At 38.6% G+C, this 24,640-nt stretch overlaps 1 protein-coding gene across 1 annotated transcript; it reads left to right on the top strand.

Moving 5' to 3' along the window:
- On the top strand, window positions 1-22,869 carry YWHAQ (tyrosine 3-monooxygenase/tryptophan 5-monooxygenase activation protein theta). The gene is made up of 6 exons (XM_062573027.1): window positions 1-128; window positions 1,259-1,642; window positions 16,974-17,097; window positions 20,067-20,230; window positions 20,615-20,710; window positions 21,796-22,869. The coding sequence occupies exons 2-6, from the start codon at window positions 1,349-1,351 to the stop codon at window positions 21,853-21,855; spliced, it is 738 nt and encodes a 245-aa protein (XP_062429011.1). The 5' UTR covers window positions 1-128; window positions 1,259-1,348; the 3' UTR covers window positions 21,856-22,869.
- Window positions 22,870-24,640: the final 1,771 nt, after the last annotated feature.

The raw sequence follows: 24,640 nt of genomic DNA, 5'->3' as shown, positions 1-24,640 counted from the left end.
TGCCTGTGCCAACGCCCTTTAGCGCTGGCTCTCGTCTGAGACGGGAGCGGCTCTTTCTCTCCGCCACAGCCCGAGCGAGGCAGCCGATCCGGTGGCGCCAGCCGGCCCGGCCTAGCGCGCGCACTCAGGTGAGCGAGGCGCCGCGCGCCTGGCGGCGGGAGCGGGCTCCGCGCCGCCGCCGCGTCCTCCATTTTGTGAGCGAGGCGTGGAGTCCTTGGCGGCCCCGGGGAGCGGGAGGTGCAGCCAGCCAGCGCCGCCATTTCGCACCCGGCGGGGCCGCCGGCTTCCTCTTCCCGCCCTGCCGCCGCGGGGCCAGCCTCCGCCCGCCGCCGTCTCCCGCCCCGCCGCCCCCTGCCGTCCCTGGGGACGCGGCCGGCCGCGGCGTGGAGCGGCCGGGCCCCCGCCCTCGCCGGGGCCGAGACCCCACCCACTGCCGTGCCACGGCGCTCCCCGCCCGCCCGCGAGTGCGGCGCCGCCGCCGCGCCCCCCGCGGCGCTGGGGCCGCCGTCCCGGGGCCGCCGCCGGCTGGAGGCGGGCGGGCGCGGGGCCCTGCGGCGCTCCGCCGCGCCCCGCCCCGCCTCCAGGAGGCGACGCTAGCCGCGCCGCCCGCGCCTCGCCCGGGGCCCGCGGGTCTCCCCGCGCGGAGCGCGGCAACGAAGGGAGGCGGCTCCGCTCGCCGCACTCCGCGGCCGGCCGGCGCCCCGCGCGTGTCCCGGGCCACCCCTCGCTGTTTGCCGAGTTGTTTCCTTGCGTTCCCAGGGGCGAGCTTATCGCGTCTTGGGGAGGAGGGGTCTTTCTTTTTTTTTTTTCTGCAGAGCGGGTGGTATGCTGAGGATGGGCTTCGGGCAGCTAGAGGTCTTTCTCCAGGCCCCCATTAAGCGTGTTAATATGTTCACTTGAAGCAAGGAAGGAAAGCAGGATGCAAACAAAAAAAAAAAAAAAAAAAACAGCTCTGGAAAGATAGCTATTTCCAGCACTTGATCTTTAGGCTGCTGTCCTCTGGCAGAGCTAAGTGTGCCTTCTACAGTTCAGTTTTTAGGTTGTCATTTCCCTGGGGGTGGGCCCTTGAGACTAGTGCCTCTCCCCCTAGCTCTATATGGAAGAGCAGGATGCTGCCAGTCCTTCAATCCAGGAGACACTCCTGGAGATGAGGAAGAGGAGACAAGACTCAATACAGTCATAGTTGTGAGGTGCAACATAAGATCGCGTTCTGTTTCACTTCATCCCAGGGTCATGGTTACTGTTTTCTTTCTGGCAGGTTTTGAGGGCGTTCTCTTCTCGACAGTGTGACATTCCCGGCTTCTCCTGCTTTTTCTACCATACTGCTCCCACCCCGCTGCCAGCCACCATGGATAAGACCGAGTTGATCCAGAAAGCCAAGCTGGCCGAGCAAGCTGAGCGCTATGATGATATGGCCACCTGCATGAAGGCAGTAACCGAGCAAGGTGCTGAGCTGTCTAACGAGGAGCGCAATCTGCTCTCTGTGGCCTACAAAAACGTAGTGGGAGGGCGGCGTTCCGCTTGGAGGGTCATCTCTAGCATTGAGCAGAAGACAGACACCAGTGACAAGAAGATGCAGCTTATCAAGGACTATCGGGAGAAGGTGGAGTCTGAGCTCAGGTCCATCTGCACCACGGTGCTGGTGAGTGGGGTTTTTCTGGGTTTTTCTTTCTTTTTTTTTTTTTTTTCTTCTGAGAGAAACAGTATTCATATATGCTGCTGTACTGAAGAATAAGACTGGGAAGTTAGCTGAGGAATGTCGTGCAATATAATGCTGGGGTAGGGGAAGTCAGTGCACTAAGTTCTGCAACTGTTGTGAGGCTTAGTGTAAGGAAGATGATCATCTCTGCTGTGGTACACATAGAGGTATTTGAGATTCACATGCAGTATTGCTCTATGTAAATGCAGAGTCGCAGAGGATTGGTTTTATGTCTGCACTGTGGTTAGTAAGCTTACCTATTCATAAGAGAAGTTGAAAAGAAAATGAGAAATCCTTTTTTTCTTCAGATCAGAGCTAATAAATTGTTAAAGGCATTTAAAATAACTGGATGTGTTTCTTTCATTTAGTCTTTATTGCGAAGGAAAAAAATAATCCAGAAGACTCTATAAAACTCACACTTTATATATATGAAAAAAAATTTTGAAAATGTCTCAGAGTAAAACATTTTCACTGAAGATGGAAATAAAGATCTCTAGAAATCGCCTTTGTCATGTTCAAGTTGACTTTTCAGTTACAGTGAAGTTGCAGTAGATACTGAATAAAGTAAGACCAAGGTTTAAAAACTGATATAACACACAGAGTAGGCAAAGAAGCCCGGGAATACAGAACATGCTCTATAAGTAGCAGAATTCAGTTGCTATTGGTAATGAAACTGTACTACACTGATGGCACTAATGTGTGTCATCCTGTTCTACATGATCAAGGAGTTCTGGCTGCAGGAAGCCGGGTGTATGTAAGGCACTAAGAATTGTGCAGCAAACTTTTAGTGGTTTATTACACCACAGTGAGGATTTTTTTTTATTTATTTATTTTTCTTTTGTTTTAAGAAAAACCCTTTGGTATCTAGTATTGCAAATACAAGAACAAGAAGAAGCAAGTCTATAAGGAAATATTTCTTGAGGTAAATGAGTCCTGAATTGGGCTAGGAGACCTGAGTTCAAAACTAGCTTGTTTGGAAGCAACTGAATTTGCTTCTTGGTTCTGGTTCATATACAAGGAGTACATCTTGATTGTGCTGAAGATACTCATATGCTGCTCTTTGGAGTTGTTTTCTAACTAAGCCAGAATGAGTTATCTTTGCTTCAAAATCATTTGGAAATTTATTAACCTAGTGAACTGGCTGAGTCCACATCTTTCAAATAAGCTGTTTTTACAGTTACAGATATAGGTAAAAATTGCAAAAAACTAAGCTTTTTGAAAGTGATGTTACTTGTGTAGGGCACTGATTCCTGTTTCTTGTGACAAGAGTTTTACTGTAATTAGTGCTGTAGTTCCAATATTCATGCTACAATCACTCCTCTCATCCTCCTTTGTTTGGTGTTCTGGTTTGGGAGCTAGCATCTTGATCTGTTTATCAAGCTTATTATTTAGACTTCTTAAAATCTCCTTTTCTTCTACCAAATGTAGTCTGTAAGAGAAGGTTTTGGACAAAATCTTGTCCTGGTTGCTGCACCATCTTAACAGGGAGCTTCTCCTTCCTGTAAGGAGATTGAATGTTTTTTGAAGTTGAATGATAAAGGTAGTGAGCCATTTCATGCAGTGTCCTTATTGAAATTATTCCAGTTGTATCAAATGGTGGACAGCAGGTAGTTTAGTAGCTGTACTAACACCTACCTCTAATGTAGGGAAAGAAAGCTGTTTCTTAGACTAGAATGCAGGGAAGAGCTCAGCTAGTAATTCTGCTCTGCTCTCAGGTGTGGCCTGGTTGGCACCTTTGCTTCATATCTCCCCTGGAAGGTTGCAGGAAGCAGCAAAGATGGAAAGTTACAAACAGGCATGCTTTCCTTGTTCTACCCTCCTGGCCAAGATATACCTCCCTTTGGGAGGAGGAGATGTCAGTATCTGCTGCAAGCTTTCATATTTTTACTTGTCCTTTGAGTGCCATATGCAGCTAGGCTTCTTTCCCTTCCTCCTTCATGTACCACTCTTGCGATCTCAGAGTCAGCAACAGAGAGATTAAAACCTGCTATGGGCAGGCACTACAAAGGATCAATTTCCTGAAGTTCAGCTACAAAGTGTTTTTGAGTCCTTCCTCTTGGAATTAAAACTTCATGTTTTGTAATACTGTACAAACTGCTTTTAGCTTTTTGGAGTCAAATCTCAAAGATTTTTTTTTTTTTTATCCTAGGAAGGCAGCTAAACTGGAACAACTACTGGCAAGTAGTGTGGAAAGGTTGCTTGTCATCTGGAGTATTTGGATATAGCAAGGGTGGATGTGTTGGGTGGAGTGTGACTGCTGTTAGTCATACTACTAACAGTTCTTTTTGAAAAGGTTTTTTCATCACTGGTGCAATACAGCTTTTTAAAGAGAAATATATCTGCTGTTCGTGATAATTTTATTTAAAAATACTTTTATCAGCATTACGTAATACTGCTAATAGTTAATTACATTCTTTTCTGTAAAGAATGCCGCAAGACAGTTTTAGGCCATGACTTGATAAAGAACTTAAATTTCATCACCACTAAAATAGAGATTCAAAATTATGTTGATGACCTGCTTTAATTGATGTGTAACTCTTACTAATTATTTAATTAATGCACAAACACTGGTGATGGTCACAGTAAGATACTATTCCATCTCATGTCAAGCAGTGAAAATGTTTAATTGTCTAAATTAAGTAGGAGTAGATGTGATCTGAACCCTTCTAATTGTTAATTGTATGACTGGTCTTTCAGGTGAGAGTGGCTTTTTAATTAAGGAATGATATTCTAACAACTCATGGCTTCCATGAGTTTTTAATTTGAGGGAGGTGCACTAGCAGGTTTTACCAAAATTCCTGTATTGAGTGGCTAATTCTTTGGTAAAGTAGAGAATTCATGTTGAATCTTCCCATGTGAAGAGTAGTCCAAATTGTTCTTAACTGTACTGTCCCTGAATAAAGAAATAGGCTGGAGACTGCACTGTTCTGTAAAATTGAGCTTTTATATATATATATATTATATACACTCTCTGAGCACTATGTTTGTTTCTGGTTATTCTCTGAGTGATTTCAAGGCAGGCTTACTACATGATTTAGAAGGGAATAGTGCAGCAACAACTTTCACATCATTGGTGAAATAATGTACAAAACTTTGAACACAATACACAATGCGAGACTAATGCTTTCTTGTTACTCCACCTGTAACTTGGGGTTTTTCTGTGTTTGTATTTGGTAGTGCACTGCATATGCTAGAGCCTGATGTTGAGGTCTAGATAGAGCTCAATGTTGCATAGAGCAACAGAGACAAGATTTGATGACTATTAGTTTATAGTTTGAAACTTGAGGAAGGTGCACTGACTACAATTGTTAATGCTTGAAAATTATTGCACCTTGATGATTATTTATTCTCTTCTTATGCCTCTAACCAAAACTTAAGATTGTTTTAATTTATTTTCGAGTTATACTCTGAGTTACATACGTGAGGATTTTCAGCTGTCCCACCATCTGTTTTTGCAATGTAAAAGTGTTTGTAGAGGATGTTGTACTGTCAGGCCCAAATTGGCTAGGATTTCTAAAAATGAGCAAAGCCATTGTGAACTCTAATAATGGACTAACAGTAACATCACTTGTGTGGGGTTTCTTTTTGGTTTGTTCTGTTTTTGTCACCCTGTGGCAGTCTCTGCAATAAAACAGCCTTAACCTGTAAGATGAACTTATTTCAACTTTTACTGTTACACAGTTGAGAGGATGCTTATAAATGTTTGATCTTCTATGAGATTGCAGTGTTAATTGTTGAAAGCATATATGAGTGCATTGCTCTTGCCAGCTTCCCCTTCCTTCCTTCCTTCCTCCTCCCCCTTCAAAATTGCAGTGCTGTTGCTACTTCTGCTTTGTAATTAAGAAATAACAAATACTAATAGAAATAAAGGTAAAAATCTCTTATGTCCACTTCTGATTTTGCCCATTTTCTAGATCTACTTCTTAAGTTAATCACTGAGAAAAATATACTGGAAAATAACTTAAAAAAATGAAATAACTTAAAAAGCAGCTCTTCTTCTTTTCCTCTTTTTCTTCTTTTTCAGTGGTGCAAGTTAATAGCTTAATTGAAAATGAAATTGGTGTTATTTGCAGCAGCAAATAATTCCTCCAGTCCATTAAAGTACCTGATGTCAGATAATAAATAAGCTTTGAACATAACTTTGTTTTTTATTAGCATTATCTTTGGTCTGTAGTAAAGTGAAATCTTAGTTTTTATTTTATAGAACTCTGGTACAAAACTCAGTAATTATCACCTTTACCCTGCTAACTATATGAAAAATTTAGTAATGATTTTTTGTTTTCTGAATCCTTTTTCTTTCTTGCTTTCCTGCTTTCAGTGAACTACCAGAATTTATACTGAAGGATGTAATGTTGTAGGGGCTAAGCTTTGACATCTGATTAAAACGATATTACAGTCTTTTTGATACTGAGGAATACATAGGATACAGTTTTACTCTGAAGAATAGACATGCTAAATGCTTGAGTTAATATTACTGTTAAGCTTGAATTAGTTGTCTTGATGGTGATTGGGGCAGTGTCTCAAACTTCTTTGCTTTTTACAGGCTAAGGCAAATGCTGTTTACTCATTCATTTTAAATAACTGGCTAAAAGGACTGGCTTAAAGCCAGACTTTAGTCTGGGAGTGTGACTTTTTGGCAGATCCAGAATCATGGAGTGGGTATTAAGTGAACTTTTTTCTTTCTCTTTTTTTTTTTTTTGAATAACTGTCTCTCAACTAAGATAATGTGTGTGTGGAGGGAAGAGGTAACAAGAATTGTGAAACTTCAGTGAATCTTTTCTATTCTAATAAGCTCAGATCATGAATTTTAGTTCCAAATTTGAGTTTTAAGCTTAACTGATTCATGTTAGAGACTGCTGTTATGGCTAGGGTTTCTTATTTGCTGAGTTTAGTGTTTTGTTTTTTTTTTGGGGGGGGGGGAAGAGGAGCTTTCACTAGAATCCTCTGAATCCTCTTGTGCTTTACTTGTAGCTAATTTTGTCCAAGTTGAGGTTAACTGGGCAGAATCAGAAAATTAGGGAATTGTTCTTGTGAACTTTTTCTGATGGAAACAAATAGGTAGCTGACATACCAGAATAAAACTAGACTGGTGCCACTGGAGTGCTATGCTTTTCTGCAAGGAAAATGAGTCCATTCCTAAGAGAGGACTGATACTTGCAGAAGTGAAGCCTAAAATGTGCTGGAGTTCTTGTAGAGGCCAAAAGCTGTTAGACCCCAAATGAAAATAATCCAAGGAATTCTTATGGTAGCTGACACCTTCATCAAATGCAGTCATCAGTTTGCAGGCCCCAAACTGGATGACTGTATACTGAATTTCTAAAACATACAAGCCAACTAGTAGAAGACATGGGATAAATCGACGTAAGGTATTTTGTCAGGTTCTGAAAACTTGTCTTTATGATATTTGTGTGTGCAAGCCGTTTTCAGAGGCTACTGGAGTGAGATTAGATCATTGATTTTTGTGGGGCTGTCCGAATCTAAGATAGAGCTGAAGCAGAGAGCAGAGATACTTTGTGGAAAGCAGAAAAGGCAGATCAGTGACTTGCCTATTGTTGAAGAAATGGTCACTGAAGAATTCTACTTCTGCAAAGCCATAGCTCCTAATAGCTCTCTTAAAGACCTGTCCTGAATGTTAGCACCTTATGCAAAGGAGGATGTGGAGTAACTGGAAATAGGAAATAGTAATGCTGATGCAGGTGACCAACTATTGAGAGTAGTGGTATAGCCAAAACCTCACCTACCTACTGGAATCATTGTGATGTTAAATCCATTTGTCTAACAAGATTAAAATGTAGATTAAATCTACATTTTTATATCTATATTTATTAAATTTCTGAGAGGAAACTTTCCTGTTTGGTGGCCTTCAGGAAGTAGGATATGTTCAACAGGTAGTACTGGACAATGAAAACATTCTATTTTTCTATTAATGCAGCAAGATTTTTAACAGACTTTATAAATTTCTTGTGCCAGCCTTCTTCAAACTAATGCTTGGTGCTTGAGAATGATAAGCCTACTGCCCCTAGGTAGCAGTTTGTGTGTTTAAGTACTTGGTTCTTAGCAGTAAATTTGAAGTTAATTTTATCATAGTTTTGTTAGGTAAAGTAAATAAGAATATTCTTGAAGAGTATGTTTGTGGCATTTATTTTATTAGCTCTGCTGAGTTCATTGGTTTGTTTTCAGATGGTTCTTCATCTTCCCTGTTTCCCAGGAAGCTGAGACCAGTATCTCATGCTCCAGCTGAGCATATTACTGACTATCAAGCTTGAATTATTATTCACATGTTCAGAGTGAATTAGCAAATTACATGTGAACGGGGCACTTAGCTTTATCAGTTACTAAAAATAATTTACTTTAAATGCTTGCTTTCATGTACTACTTCTGCCTATCCATCAGAATTTATTAGATGTGAAGATCAATAAACTATAAAGTCCTGAATTAGCTGTGATATCACTTGTGCCTTTCTCTTAATTTATTAAAAGAAGACATGTTTGATTTATCAGCCTCTAATGTAGATCAAGCAACTTCTATTCTGACCTTTCAATTTGTATGATCCACCCACTGAAGCAGTTGACTATAGGAGCCATGTTCAACTCTGCAAACAGAAAACTCTCAATTCGCTGTGATACTAAATTTTCTAAATTCACTGTACAGGCTTATCAGACTGACACCCTCATATTTCCTGGCAAAAAGAATTTCTTCATGAAATTCTGTTCTCATGTGGAATGCATTTTGTAAAATTCTTGTATGCAGACATTGTTTTAAGTGGAAATATGTAGGCAGAGCCTTAGCAAGATCAAGGTTCACTTTCTATGAGAAGTTGTTTTAACAAATAATTTTGAAATGTTGACTTTTAGTTTTTGTAACTTTAAATGTTACTCTTCATAGCTGAGACTTCTTCTGTTTAAGGAGTAAGACATTACTGCCACACTCTTAAAACACTGAATGGAATAATGTTTTTTATTTCCTTCAAGTTAATGTGAAATGGAACAATACAAAAGGCTCTTCCAAAACTTCGGACTCTGCCAGCTGCACTGCACAACTGGGGGGAATTACATCTGAAGTTCACTATTTTCCTGGATTTTGATGACAATGAGCTTCTAATATGTTTCCCAAAGGAAGAGCAGAACTGAAGCAAGTAAAACTTTTAGACAAGTATGCTGCATAGTCTCCTTGTTAACATAAAAGACTGTCTTTAAGTTACTTTACCCATGTAATTTCCATACACTGCAGTTCATTTTGTGCAGCTGGTCTAAGTATATAATACAGAAATATTTTTATAATTCATATATTTTGGTTGATTCTGTCATAATGGAAGATCTCAAATGGAGGACACTGGGAAAAAAACTTCTAGACATTTCAGGATTCTGAGGAGAAGAATTTGATGTCAATAATACATATTTACTAAGGACAAAAACAAAACAGTATTTCAGATATTCTGAGAAATATGGAAAATATGCTCATGGAAGACTATTAGAATCAGTTTGAGATAAATCTGATACTAAAAAAATCTAGTGAAAGCTTTTGGCTATGTTGTACAGCCATTCCTTCAGTGAAAATTATCGTTATTGAAAAAGGAGATGACTTTTTTTGAAGACTGATTTCTGTATTTGGCATGGGGAAATTGGAAAACTTCAGGCTTCTTCCATTAAAAGCTTGAATAATTCTTTGACTTTCACTGGATTGTTGGTTTTGTCTGAAAATCTACAGAAAAAAAGAACTTGCATTTCCACACACTTCTGTTTCCTGGCTTACATAGTTCTTTGGGGACCTCAGAATTTTCAAACTTCTTGTTTTAAGAGAAGTATAAGCAGTGAATATCAATTCTAGATTAATTTAATCTCAACCCCAGGTGGGAATAGTGTGGGCAGACATACTGCAGCTGAAGCTTCCAATGCATCTGTTAAGTGGAATTCCAGATACTTCATTCAGGGCCAATCCTAAATACTGACTGCCAGTTTTTTAAAACTATGTAGACAGATATTCAGAACCAAATGAAGAAGACAAATTAGGTCACCTTTTCCTTTTCCATGCCAAATATGTTTGTGTCTGCCAGGTATGTTTGTCAGTGTTGTGTCAAGTCATTTTAAGCTACAGTAAGGCTGTGCTGTTATTGAAAAGATAGGTATTTATTTTGCCCAAAACAGAAACTGAAATACTAACGTCTCGAGAGCTGTATGAAAACTAGGAATTTATTGTCCTTCCAAAAGGAGTTGATGCACAGAGCTTGAATCAAGAAGGATGAAGAGCTTACCTCTGCTGAATTATATTATTGAAAGTAAAGGGATCTTACTGTTGTAGCAGGGGACTCTCCCTTTCCTGTCAAGAAAACAACTGCTGAATGTTAAAACACGCCTAGGTTGCAGTGAGTCATACTTGTGGAGTTTGGAATGACTAATTTAGACTTGAAATAGTCAAAAAGTCTTAATACCAATTTGCTAGATGGTTAAAACTGGCAAGCATTTGTCAGTACTAGCATTTTTGAAAGGTATGATCACCTGTGCTGTCAAACAGCTTAGCAAACCTATACAGTAAGATGGTTTAAAAATCACATTTAACAGTACTATTAAGGGAATATACTAGTCAGCTATCTCACCACCCTTTTTTTAGCTTTACTTTTTGACTGCAGGTGGTAGAAGCCAGTTCTTTATATGCCACTTATAACAGGGTTGGAGATGGATAAACCTTCTGAAATACCTGAGACTGAAAACTTCCCCTGTCCTTAAAAGAGAAAACTAAGTATTGTGCAACACTATACTTCAATGTGACCTGAAGTGTGCAAAATTTGTGTTCTGTTTGTAATGTCTGTTGGATCCAAACTGAAATGGCAAGCTGCTCATTTTCTAGATGAAACTGAATGTGACATTGAATCCATGTTCTGAGGACTGGGTTAACTTGCTTTAAAAAAAATGGTGTCAATATGTACTCTCTGCATGTGCGTTATTTTTAAAGAACCTTGTCCTAAAATAGATTTATTTCAAAATAGTTTCTTCACTTGCATGTGACCATTTGACTTCGTGAGGTTTGGCCAAGAAGTATGTGCTATTACAGGCAAGTAGGGCGTTAGGTAATCAGTTACTTGCTGTCACCCATTTAACATCTGTTCTCGTGGTTAACTTCAGTACTTTTTTTAAAAAGAAAAGCTAAATGTTCAAAATACAGAATATTCAATGTCAGTTCAGAAAGGGCAGGACTGCGTAGGAAACAGTAATAAGCTGAATCTAGTCTCTTTGACTTGTGAAAATCACTGCTTGTTGGAATGGCATGCTTTTGTTGCAGGTACAACAATAAGCATCTTGGCGTCCAAGATCTTCTAAGCATCTGATTCAAAATCCAAGTTGGTCTCTTAATACAGTATTAGTGAACTTCTCCAGCATGGGTGGCAGAGAAAAATACCAGATTTTGAATGTTATATGCACTGATATTGATTAGCCTGATATTGATTAGCTGCTGCTTGCCTCAAGTAAGGGTATTTCTATTTGATTTTTTTCTTTCCCAAAGGTGCTTTTTTTGTGTCATATTAGTGACAGCCTGACAGGATTTTGTCTTAAGTTTCTAAAGCTTGCAAATACAAATTGCTTCCCACTCTTTTAAAGAGTAGCATTTTAAATTAAATGCCCAAATGACTGAGGGGAGAGGAGGGCAAATTAAGCAGTTTTGAACAACTTGGACTGAAGCAAGGTACATGGGCCTTAACATTCAAGAATATTGCTAAAGCAGTCTGACTTGAAAAAACAAGCTTTAATTTGTCTAAATCTTTTCACAATACCTCAGCACCAGGGATTTTGAGCATGAACATCTTCTTGCTAAAGATTGTATGGCAAGTTAAGCATCTTATATTTATGGAAGTAGAGGGTTTAGTGCATTGCTGCTTAATGGCTTTGTTTTTATTTCTAATAGAGCAAAAGTAAGGATATGTGTTACTAAGTTGGAGAGAGATACAAATGGCAATTTAGATCAGTCTCTTAGTAGCATAAAATTAAGTAGCTTTAAGACCCAAACATGTTGTAGGTGCAGATGCTGTAAATATTTTTTTGAGTTGGGAGTTCAGTTTACCACTTTTTGGTGCCATGATTCTTTATAGTTTAATCTTTGGGAAGAGAACACTGCATAAAACTAGTGGTGTTCTGCCACTTGAACCTACCACACTGTTAAGTTGCACAGAGGTATTTAGTATATGTTATGGTTGAACTCGACCTCTCAGTCAGACTTGTCTTTTAAATAGATGCTGTGTGTTTTTTTTGTTATTGCTTGTTTTTTTTTGTTTTCCAAATGGCAATCTTTAGAAGATGAAAACAGGTCCTGAAAATAGGTCACAAAGCCTGAGTGTAGTGGGACTGGTGTATGAATTGCAGGGGATGTGTGTATGATGTGTATAAAGAAAGGATGGATGGATGGATACACAGCAAATAGTAATTATGAGGAGATGTGTCTTCAGGAAGCTTCCTTGGGAAGCTTCCTTGTCTGTATCGGGCACCTCAAGTAAAGATATGGCTGTTACCTTCCTTCAGGGCTTGTTTGCCATAAAGCTGAAATAACGAGGGGAAGTGGTGAGAGCTGATGACTTAAACTTAGTGTTTCTTACTTGGGTTAATTTCCATGGTTTGATACTATGATTGCATGTTAACCATTGCTGCTACTTAAGCAGAGGGAAACAGATACTAAGAAAGGACAGTTTCTCATTTGGGAGAGTGAAAAGAGAACTGTACATTTCAGTTGCCTTTTTGCATCTTTTTAATTTTCTCTTGGCATGTAAAGGAATAAGTCAGCCAATGAAGAAAATAGATCTCAGTTTTAATGGGGGAAGTGGATTCCTGGCAGGTTCCCAGCCTTCTCCCAGTGACTCCTTCAGGCAGTTGCAGATCTGTTCCAGGGCCAGTAGCCCTTTGTTACTGAAATATCTTGAAAACAAAACAGACAAAAAACACAGAAAACTTTCCTACCTTCTGGAGAAGGGGTAAGAATCTCATGTATAAGCATATGTTATTAGGAAGGAAAGATTGCTAGTGTGCTGTGAAGATGGAGAAGATATAAGACAGCTGAGCAATGTTGAAGATAAGTAGGATGGGAGATCCTGTGACAGTAGAAGAGGACCAGCATGCCACTCAATGGAATAACATTGGCATAGAGGAAGCAGCAGATACAAAGCACAAGTTAAAACAGTGCAAACATTTTTTAATGTAATTATATCAGAGCATGAAAGATCTAGTTTGAGAACAAAATTTGGAGTCTTGCTTTTTAATTCTGTTCTTTATTCTGACAGTCACTCAGCAACAGAACAAACCAGTGACAAATCACTCAAATATCATTTGTGTTTTTTCATAGAAATATCTAAATGCATATTTCCTTTTGTAGAGCAACTAATTGCTATTTTTTCGGATCTTCTTTAAAGGATGCTAAGAGCAATCACAGTTCTTAATGATGATGGCAACTGTATTCTGATACATAAATTTCTCAGACCGAAAAAGCAATGAGCATGTTTGCTTTATGTGAAAATAAATGACAGTCTTCCATGTCAGAGAATCATGCCTAAGGCAAAGTCTGACTCCATCTTTGTATAAGTTTTATCATAAACTAATTTTGAGGTGGGTGAGGTCTCCTTCATTGTTCAGACTGCCTGTAGTCATTTTACTTATTATAAACTGATAGTAACATGAGGATTCATTAATGATTCCTGTCTGATGGAAAGATAGGCAAGCTCAAGTAGGGAGAGCCAGAGAACAGATAACAGATGTAGGAAATCTTGAGTTTTTTTGGCTATTACTGATTTGCCACAATGTAAAGTAAATTATTCAGATTATTGTGCATCTGTATGATGCCTCACCAACATTTTTCCTCTATTAGGAGAGTGAGATGCATTCCAAGAAATGATGATGTCTTGAGATGAATGGCTTGCTAAGTGTACCAAATACCTTATAGTTTTTGAAAGGTAATGTCTAGATAGGTAACTAATTAGCTTTAGTCCAAGTATGCTTACAGTCTGTTCTATGTGATTCATAAACAAGAAATATTGTACAATTAGGGCCATTAACTAAACAAAACCTAAACAGGTACCTAAAATCAAGAATAAGCATGTTCCACCCTAGTGGACAGAGGTGCAGGTTTTTTACCATGTGGTATGGGGATGATTAAGAGGTCCTAGAGATGAACTGATTGGAACTGCTGCCTGGATAGTTCAGCTTGTCCAAGTGAGAAGTGCCCAGGAAATAAAGCAGTGTATGTAGGCCACTCTTTACACCGCCTCAGCAATTGCAGTTCACTCCCAGCCTCCACTTTTTTCTGGAAGTTCCTCAGGCCTCTGCACAAAAGTTTTCAAACCTATGTAGTGCATGCAGCAGTTGCTGGATCCACTGATGTTCTGTATCTGTGCAGTATACTGTAGTACTACGTGGATGCAGTAGGGCAGGGGCCATGGCAAAGTCCCCTCCTGCTCCTAGAAGTGTGTGGCCTACCCTAGCAGGAAAGAATGGACATCGGGGGTCTAGGGAATTCAGGCTTGGGGCTCTGCGTATGTAATACACTCTAAAGCTCTTCTATAAACATTATTTATTGTATACTTGTTCCAACATGCTAGTATTTGGGGTGATAGGCAAGCCATATTGGTTGCCTGTGGTACCCTTATGTCCTTGGAGATAGTTCTAGCAGTATTTTGTAATAAGATCAGTAGTATTTTTTTTTTGTACTAAACTTTCAATAAACCTTCATTTTTTGGGGAAGGTATAAAAGAATGTTTGTTCCTGCCTTGTATTGATATAATTCCAACATATTGAAAAGCTTTATTTCAGCATTTTAAACACAGTCAAAGATATGGTTTTGGCAAGTGTATGATTTAAAATCCTGTACAACGTATTCTTCTGAGCTATCTGGTCAGTGCTAATTAGACAGGTAGATTTGTCCTTTCCCCCTCTCCCCCTTCTTCCCCCACCCAAGTCTGATCAAGCACATGGATCTCTGATGCTTAATGCGCTCTCAGCCTTATAAATAATGTCCTTTAGAGGCTGTAGTTACTCCTTGATCATGACTGATTTAAGGAACCTTGTTAAACATTGGTGAATTAAGCTTCAGCTTTCTTGATTCTAGGAAGTATTTTCCTTTCAATCAAATTTCTGTGTTAAACTTGAGTTTACTGCACTACTATCTTAGACTTTGAAACTATTTTGTGTAGTTCTGTGCTTCCATGCCTTGTGTTGGTATTTACCTTTGTGGAGAAAAGCATCAAGAAAACATCTAGACTGGGTCAAAACCTGAAGTTTCTCTCTCTTTGCAGAAACGTGTAGGTTGGGGAATAACTCATTCTAATATGTGAGTGAGTCATGCAGAATAGAGTATTCATATGGGATTGTATTACCCATCTGCCTACTGCATCTTAATTCTTGTTTTGAAACACATCTTGTATTTTTGCTGCTTCTTATGCTTTTTGTGGCTTAACACAAATGAGGTATACTATTCAATACATTTGTCCAAACCCTTGCATACTTTACTGTGTTAAGCTATCATAAAAACTGACCATTTATTCTTATGCAGTACTAGCCAGTGCTTTGTTCTTGGCAGTGTTTTTCATACACCACAAAGTCCTAAGACTGTTTCCAATATAGTAAGTGGAAGGATATATCAGGCTTGGTATCATTTTATCTTCCTCCTGTTTTCTGTAAGGTTGCAGTAAAAGCTCTCATAACTCTTTACAATTTCTTTATGCTCTGGCATTGGGCAGGGGGGAAATCTTTGAAGGGATGTTTGTAATGCTATATGTAATGTTACATCCATGGTAAGCACAGTGTGGAAGCAAAAAGGCTTTTTCACCCTGTTGGAGGCACCCTACTACAAGCAGCAGTTTAAAGTATTTTACAACACCTTTAAAAAATGACTTTTAAGTAAGGAAGAACTTTAACTGGGTTGCTCTGTTACAGTCTGTTCTTAAAGAAATTCTATTCTTAAAGGTTTGTTTTGCCTGGTTTTGATTATGGTGCGCAACAGTCATTAATTAAAATGCTAAGGGAGGAAGAATTGCCCTGAAAGCCTACAGTTTCTTAAACTTAAATGTTTCCTTTGTAGCTGCTTCATGAATTTGGCTATATATGCTACTTACTGAAGGAGCCGCAGCTTGCAAATATTGGAAACTTTCTTCTGTTTTTATGACCTGTTTGTTTTCCAAGTAACTGAATACAGATCTTTATTGTTTGAATTCTTAGTGTAAAGTTGCCCTGAGTATTGTGGGGCTTCCTTGAGCATATTGGAGCTTACTTGCATCTTCTGTAAGTTCCAGAGAATGTCTCCTCTGTGGTGATGAGTTAGATAAAACCACTAGAATGAGGGATAAGGGATAGGGAAGTCAGCTGGAAGTTGCCCTTCTGCTTCTCAGTTCTCTGAAGGTACTGAGAACAAAATTATGCTTTAGTTGGGGGGAAAAAAACCCTTTACCTCTTCTCTCTGTTTTCTTCAACTTTACCTTGTGGGTGGGGGCACTAGGGGTCTTGCTATGGCCTTAGAGACACTTCTTATCTTGCTGTAGATTTGCAAGTGTTTTCCTGCCCATCTGGCTAGTCAGGAAGGGGGAGAGCTGTGAGCAAGGGGAGCAGTGTCAGCAGCAGCTCAGGCTGCTGCTGGAGAGCACTGTATTGCTCTGCTGCTTCCTGGAAAATAGAGAACTGAGGGATTCCTCCCTGGGATGCTAGAACATGTCTTAAGCTGTAGTGTTAAAAAGATCTGGTAAAGGCAGAAGAGGCTAAGGCTGGAATGGAAATTCTGGTTATGGACAAGGCTCAAATCCTTGGCTAGCTCTGGGAAGTGGGTTGGAGCTTCTGTATCACAAGTCTAATGAATGCCGTTTATACAATATAGTTATTTTGCCTTTTCATATGCATGGGTGCAAAGTGAGAATAAGTTATTTTTAATAGCTCTGCAACCTTTTGCAGTATTTTACTTTTCCAGTAGAATTACTCATTTGAAACTGTTTTTAAAATGACAAGTGCATACTCTGCAACAAAACTGAGTCTGAAACTGTGGTTTAGTATTTTTTTTGTCACTTTGTTTGTGATCTGATCACATGGTTGAGTGCATCAATTTGAGACTACATTGTAATGTAGTCTCTAGCATTGTGCCTTTCCATGGTTCAGATTCAATGAATATGCATCTATCTGAAATGCCCTTAAAACTGTTTTTTTTTTCTTAACTTGTAGCAAGCATTTGAGTCCATCAAAAATGACTGGAGAAAAGAAGAAAAATAGATTGAACTCTGCAATGTTGCATGTGGAGCTGATGGCTTCCATTTATGTTTCAGGAGCTGTTGGACAAGTATTTAATAGCTAATGCAACTAATCCAGAGAGCAAGGTATTCTACCTGAAGATGAAGGGAGACTACTTCCGATACCTTGCTGAAGTTGCCTGTGGTGATGACAGAAAACGTAAGTACCTTGAGGTCTTCAGGTTTAGAATAATTGATGAATTCTAGTTTTGAGCCATGGAGAAGAAACATTAAATGAAGTACACATGCTGGTATCTTACTCTGAATTGATATGAAAATAGCTATGTGGGAGCAACTACTTCTGGATTAGAAATCACCAATGATCCTGTAGACTAAGTATAAAATTCTGAGTAGATATAAAACATCACATGCAGGGGAATTTGGGCTGCTGTTCCTGCCATGTCCCCCTGTACTGTTGGATAGTTGTTTGATAATGATTATTCAGAAGTCTTGGAAAACCTTTTTGCTAAGGTTCTGTTAACATATTTAATGTTATTTTGTTATTTTCTTCAGTACAATGAGCTTAGTGAGGAAAACAAAATAAATCTCTGGTGATTTTATAGGTTGACAGGACTCATTCATGGAGGAAGTTCTAACCATTTAATTGTGAAGCAGATTTCATTATAGTCAACTGATTAAGATTACAAATAATTAACAGTTATTAACTCTGTACACTGTCAAAGTGAGCTATGATCTGAAATTGCTGATCCTGGTTGCCCTTTTGGACCTAGCAGACAAAGGCTTGGAAAGCTTTGTGGCTGATGTGGTCACTTGATGTTGGGCATCTGAAGAATGTGGTTAGAACATGTGCTTTGGTGATCATGAGTACTTCAGAAAGCTGAAGAGGAGTCTAACCTTCTGTTCAGAGGATGTATTGAATGAAGCACTGGAACCACCTTGTAATGCGCCCAGACACTGTTGTGACAGTAAAGTTTTGCTATGGCATAAGTTATTGATATCTTTCTATATAACTTCTTTTTATAGTAAAAGAAAGATATCTATCTTTTTCTATAAAATTTACTCTTGGAGTGATGCCATGATACTGAAAGGAGGTGAACTGTTGGCATCTGGCAGAGCTCTGAAGTGACTGTCTCTTGGACTTGGGCATTGTAGGCATTTGGTAATGTTGGCTACTTAAACTGACTTGCGAAGTGGGAAGGCAGACCTGCTTGTCACTTAAGCAAAGAAAGGATGAAAATACATAAAATAGTGTTTGCAGTAGTGAGTGGCATTCAGAAATTCTTTACTTTTGGCCTGATCTGGATGATGGCAACAATCAGACAACTTGGTTTTGGCTTATTATCATTTGGCTTATATTCTGAGTTATGTTTTTATCTCAAGTAACAGTTACAGTTTTGTGGGCATGTCTAAACGAAGAAATGCCTGCTTTACTTGGCTTAAAAGGTTGTGCTTAAAGTGGTACAGATGCTTATTGTTGGACAGAGACTAATAACCTTATTAAGTGATTCTAGTGCTTTCCATTTGAAGAGTTTGTATTATGTGTATTTCATGCTTGTGTTTGCAAACTTTTGGGAGCCTTACTAGAATGCAGGAGCTCATTAGACCTATATTCTCCCCCTTATGCAGAGCTGCAAGATAGACCTTCACTACCCATGTGTATTTCTCTGTGCTATGCGGTTCATAAAATTATGGGCTGTTACAAGTTTCAGTGGTAACATCTTCAAAAGCTTGCACGTAATACTTATGATATGTGCAAAAATGTGTGATTGGGGGGGGGGTTAAGGAACACTAAAGTCCCCAAAATGAGGCGCGCTGAATTGGAAATCCCAAGCTAAAGATTATTGTTGCAAATTTCACTTCAGTCTCCTTCTGTGCATGTATTAAATTCTGTTACTATTAATACGTAATAATCTTGTGGAAGAGTTAACATCAGTGCCCAGAATTTAATAAGAGAGTTACAGAAGCATATAAACAATTCTCCGTTAATTTTTTTAGGAATCTCTTTAGGTATTGAAGATATTCTGTATGTTGTTTTTTTTTTTTTTTAGATCTTTGTCTCTTAGGTTTGTGGTACTAGAGCTGTCATTCTGTTTTTCATAGGTAAACAGGCTCCCTTGATCTCCTACCCCTAAGCACTTGTATGTTTTCTCTATTTATTTTCTGCAGTTGCTAGCTTTGTCTTTTTTTTTTTTACTTGCTTTTAACAAATTAAGAATAGTTTGTTAGCAGTCATTACACAGTAAATACTGGAAAACTTTAGGCTATATTGTGGCTGTCTGAATATATAAAGGATTTGTTTACCAACTTCTCTTTTTCTGGTATCTTCTAGAGCTATTACAGTATTAGTTCCATCAGAAAGTAACTGAATTCTGAGCTCTAGGAGCAGCCTTTCTTCTCCTGCAGTCTTACTTGTTTCAGCAGGCTGTTTTAGGATTCCTGTTGGCCCTGTGGTTATCTCTGGGAGGAAAATTTTGAACAGACTGCATTTAGCACTCCCAAAGTGTCTACTTTGGCCTGGTAACTGCTTTTGCTCTGTTATACTTCATATATTGTCCCAAATAACTTGTGCAGGACCTTGTTTTATCCTGCCCTCCTACTTCTCCATGGAAGCAGACTTCTAGTTTTTCAGGAACACTCATTATACGCCTTCCAGACTTCATCAAAAAGATGAGGGCCCTGCAAACAGTAGCCACCTTTACTGCCTAGAGCTGAACCTGATTCAAACCCGAGCAGGTCCATCCTCTGCAAGCAAAGAAGCAGGACTTTCATAGGAGAAAGTAGTGCACAACCTCTTCTAAATAAAGACTCTGCTATATCAAAGTGCATATATTCGGAGGCTAAACTAAGATTGTAGAGTCAACCTTGATACTTGTATGTATTAACTTCTCTGTGCTTTTCAGTGTGTCTTTTGAATACCTTTGTTTGAAGTAGCTTAGCTGCCCCCTGTAGTTTTCCATTGCAGCCCTATTTAAAATGGATCATAATTCTGTTTTTTTTTTTTGTTTGTTTGTTTGTTGTTTGTTTGTTTTTTTAAGTGCAGTGTTTTGCCTAAGGGCAGGCTTAAGTAGCGGACTCTTCGGTCCCCTGTTAGAATGTTTTAGTCATTTTTTTAAAAAATAAAAAAAAAAACCCTCTACCTAATGTTCAAACACTTCTCATTCTTAACAGAAACAATAGAAAACTCACAGGGAGCTTATCAGGAAGCATTTGATATCAGCAAGAAGGAGATGCAACCAACACATCCAATCCGCTTGGGTTTAGCTCTTAACTTCTCTGTATTTTACTATGAGATTCTCAACAACCCGGAGCTTGCCTGCACACTGGCAAAGACGGTAAGTTACACTTTCTTCTGTATGCCTGTAGGAACAGTAGAAGAGTTTATATTTAAAAACTAATCCGATTATTTCCCAGAGTTTGTACAGGAATATCATACTTAACGTGTCTGTAACATATGTAATGTAGGCTTCCAAGTTTGTAGCGTAATTAACAGGACGCAAAGCAGGCTGTATTTACAGTATAACTTAAATTTTCAGCTACACTGGAAGCTTTTGCTGCTTTTTATATTTCTCTTTCAAGTACAGCAATTCAGGACACTAACTACTTACATTTTTTTTGTTTGTTTAAAGCTACCTATACAGATAAGGTTGACTTTCTGTTTTTTAATGAAATAATGAGAAGTTTTAATAGAAAGACTAAAGATGGCTTAATTATTATAGGCATTTGATGAGGCTATTGCAGAACTCGATACACTGAACGAAGACTCATACAAAGACAGTACACTCATCATGCAGTTGCTTAGAGACAACCTAACAGTAAGTTGCTTTTTTTATATATGTTATTTAGCCCTGTGTCTGTAACCATATAATGGTTATAGTTAGGCCAAATTTCTGATGAAACAAAATGTTGTTTCACTGTGGCACAAAAGATGATGCTGATTAGGGCTGTTTACCCCCTGCTGTTACTTGTATAAAAATTTCAGTTTAATTTTTTCATAACTTAGTTTGAACGTAGTCATCAGCAACTTCATGCTGCGTAATCTAGAATAACAGCTTGGATAGCTAATATTCTATATTGTTTGCTGGCATTGCAGTGAAGGTGGAGAAAGTGCATTCAGTTAATTTTACATGCAAGACAAGGCAAGGAGTTTGCAAATAATAGTCTATGATCTGTTAGGAATCCTTATTAAAACATTGTTTTGTGTACTGCCTCACAGACAAAATATCTTTGTGTAGCCAGTGCAGCTTGCTTTGTTTCTATTGGAAATATACACACACACGGACACGCTGACATGGAATTTCAGTGTATTAAGGTTGCGGTTGGATGCAATGAATTGATGATTGTGTGTGTATTGTAATTAACTGTTTTGGAAGCAAAGTGCCTAATGGGACTACTAATTCTATTTATATGGAGTATCTTACCTCTTAATATTCCCTATTCCTAATTACAGCAATACTTCTCATTTTGCATTACCTCTTCAGTAGATATGTCTTTATTAGCACTATAAAATGCTTGACTTCAATAACCAAAGTGGTAGTCTTTCCTTTTAGGATCCAGATCTCTGCTTTTGAGATTAATGTTACTCATGAAGTTATCAGACTTGTTGAATGAATATCATTGAAATATCCAGCTATTAAGCACAAAAGTCTGGACTTGTGTAAAACACTATCTGTTCTGCCTTTAATATACCCGAGGTACATAGCTAGCTGTGCCCATGCATGTGGAAATATTTCTAATTACAACAGTCAGGGAAAGTACTGGAAGTCAGGTTTGTACAGCTCCAGTGCAACAGTAGTTTGTATGGTTCCTTGCATCTACTTCTTTATTATCAATGGTTGCCCCCTTTTTGGAAGTAAAGAAGCATTTGTCAATGTTGACGCTATTTTTCTTTTCTTTCTAGTTATGGACATCAGACAGTGCAGGAGAAGAATGTGATGCTGCAGAAGGTGCAGAAAACTAAACTGCACATGGGGTGTCATTCTCCCTTTCCTTCTCAAGAAACCTTTTTACACGTCTCCATTCCTTATAGCTCCACTTGGATTTCCTATAGCAAAGAAAACCCATCCATGTGTATGGAAATCAATTTATAGTCTTTTCACACTGCAGCTTTGGGAAAACTCCATTCCTTGATTTGTGTTTGTCCTGGCCTTCCTGGTGTGCGGTTACTGCTGTAGAAAAGTATTAATAGCTTCATTTCATATAAACATAAGTAACTTCCAAACACTTATGTAGCGGACTAAAGTATACCTGGTATTTAAAAACAAATCTGAACCAGTTCCTGCCAGTTGACTGTGTTTTGTATTACAGTAAAGATATGAAAATGTAGTTAATTGCAACTAAAGAGTGTTCCACATAGCTTTTAATTCTCCACATTCCCTTCTTATATTGCAGGATTTCCTTTCCATAATTGACTTTCACATGCTACTGTGTATTCTTTTCAGTAGGGATACAGAAGTATTGGGCCAGATAAAGTTCAGCATTTCTAGTTTGAAAATTTACAAATTGAGTTGCTTCCTGTAAATGTCATACAGGAGCTTGTGTGTTTGAAAACAGAGGCTACTCTTACTCTTCAGTTGCTGCTGTTTAAGTTGATATCCCTTCCCAATAAAAGTTCACTTACACTCCTGCCTTCGTAGTTCTGGTATTCACTTTACTATGTAGTAGAAGCAGCATGTTACTGCCGGAGTACAGGCGGTGCTTTTTGGCAGACTGAAGTGCATGTCATTTCTTAATACACTGGAATGGAAAAACCAATTGAAGTTCACATGTCCAAGTATAAAATTTAGTACTTTTCCATGCAGGTTTGTGCACATGTGAGAAGGTGTCAAGTTTGTCCAGTGATTGTTATTTAGAGAGTTTGGACCACTATTGTGTGTTGCTAATCATTGATTGTAGTCCCAAAAAAGCCTTGTGAAAATGTTATGCCCTCTGTAACAGCAAAGTAACATTAAATAAAATTACATTTTATAAACCACTTACTGTTGACTTGTAACAATTCCATGCAATTGCTTAAGGGCTAAACTTAATCTTGTGCTAGAAGCGTCTTTCTCAATTTCAGTGCACACCTTTTAAAGTCTGCTCTTAAATGAACTTAATTCATATTAACGTGCATTTTGTTAAGATATCATGGATAACTTTGTAGTGTAACCTGACATGTGGACTTCTCAGTAACTAAATCTACTTGAGCTAACAGCTTCATCTTACTAACAGCCTAAGAAAAAATAGCTGATTTCTTTATGTTCTTCCACAGCTTGTAAATCTTCTCACCTAAATTATGCATTTTATGTAATCTCATGAAATTCTGATCTATCCTCCCATGCGTTTTCACTGATGGGCATTTTTTTTTTTTTTTTGATTACATGATTCCAGATACCCTTTTAGAAATGCAGAGGAATTCTTTCTGCTCTAGAACATTAGTCTGTATGCTGCCACATCATAATCTGCTTTCTGTTGTTCATAGACTGCTTCTAGTATAACTGTTTCCTCCATTTTTGAACTTTTTTGTTACAATACATTGCTTTGCATTTTTTCCCCTCTAGATCATTTAAGAGCTTTTTGTTTTTTTTTCTAAACCTCTACCTCTTAGTTCCCCATGTTGTTGGTGGGTTTTGAAAATATTTAACTCCTATTAGCGTCCTGGCTAGACAGGATATGACCTCATGAAGAGGGACATATTGCTAGTTCTTGTAGAATTTTGATGGTACATCTTCCATGTAGATCAGTATACTTTTTCCTCTTCATTCTTTAACAGCGTGCACAATGAGTATTCCTACAATAAAACTGTGTAGAAAATATGCTTCAACTGACATGCATTGCTGTTTAAAAACAAAATAATTGTATCAATTCCATTCTCTTCATGCAGTCACTTTGAAATGCTGTCAAAGTATTGTGTGGCAGGATTCTACATAAACTCAAATGCTTCTTAATTGGTGTTTTGGTTTCATAATTTCTTCTGCTCCCCCTATGTATTTCCTATTGACTGTTTATTAATTGGTTTCATAAACGTTTTCAACTCTTCAGTGCTTTCATTCTCCAGTTAATGTTTTAATACTGACATGTTTGGAGTCAGCTTTATCTCCTTACTTAAGTTGTTTTGTTCTCTTCCACAACACTTTCTTAGTGTGCATTGCATGGCCAGCTGACATTTTCTTGGTTCCTTCCTTCTCCCATTTTATCAAGAGTTGCCAGTTTTCTGAACTGGTACGATATCTGGGCCTTGTACCTAGATTATAGCTTAGTTTACTGAATACTGTTTGGTATATGCATGCTTAAATGTCTGTCAAGCTGGGCAAACTCTAGTGCTTTCTTATTTGTAGCATTTAAATTTTGTGCAAAAATTAATCTTGAAACTGCAGACCTTGCATTTTAATAATACTGAATGCAATACTATCTTTTCTTGTACTAATGCTTGTAGAGTATGCTTATTTATATGTATTGCTTTGGATGGGGAGGGAAGGATGTAAGAGGAAAGGATGAGGCAAGGAAGAGACAGTTTCCTAAATCACTTTGTCTAGCCCCCCCCCCCCACAGGTAAATTCCAGTATTATTAGTGCATCACTCAGACTAATTAGAGAGATGCATTCATGTGGTATTATGGTTTCTGGTTCCAAGAGGTATTTGCATTTACTTAAATGCTGCCCCACCTTATTCAAGAGGACATGCCCCATGGTTTAGAAAATGTTCAACAGACTAATGCCTCAAATCCTGAACTGTGCTTATCCCTTGCAAGCCAGACATGCAATTGA

This window comes from Rhea pennata, chromosome 3, assembly GCF_028389875.1.
Source record: "Rhea pennata isolate bPtePen1 chromosome 3, bPtePen1.pri, whole genome shotgun sequence".
In the NCBI taxonomy this organism is placed as follows: Eukaryota; Metazoa; Chordata; class Aves; order Rheiformes; family Rheidae; genus Rhea; species Rhea pennata.
The sequence above is the reverse complement of the archived record's forward strand: the minus strand, read 5'-3'. Positions and strand labels throughout refer to the sequence as shown.

Coding starts and splice junctions, on each gene's coding strand:
- YWHAQ (XM_062573027.1), top strand. CDS start 1,349: ATGGATAAGACCGAGTTGATCCAGAAAGCCAAGCTGGCCGAGCAAGCT. Junction 1,643..16,973: donor CCATCTGCACCACGGTGCTG/GTGAGTGGGGTT, acceptor TTTATGTTTCAG/GAGCTGTTGGACAAGTATTT. Junction 20,711..21,795: donor TGCTTAGAGACAACCTAACA/GTAAGTTGCTTT, acceptor TTTTCTTTCTAG/TTATGGACATCAGACAGTGC.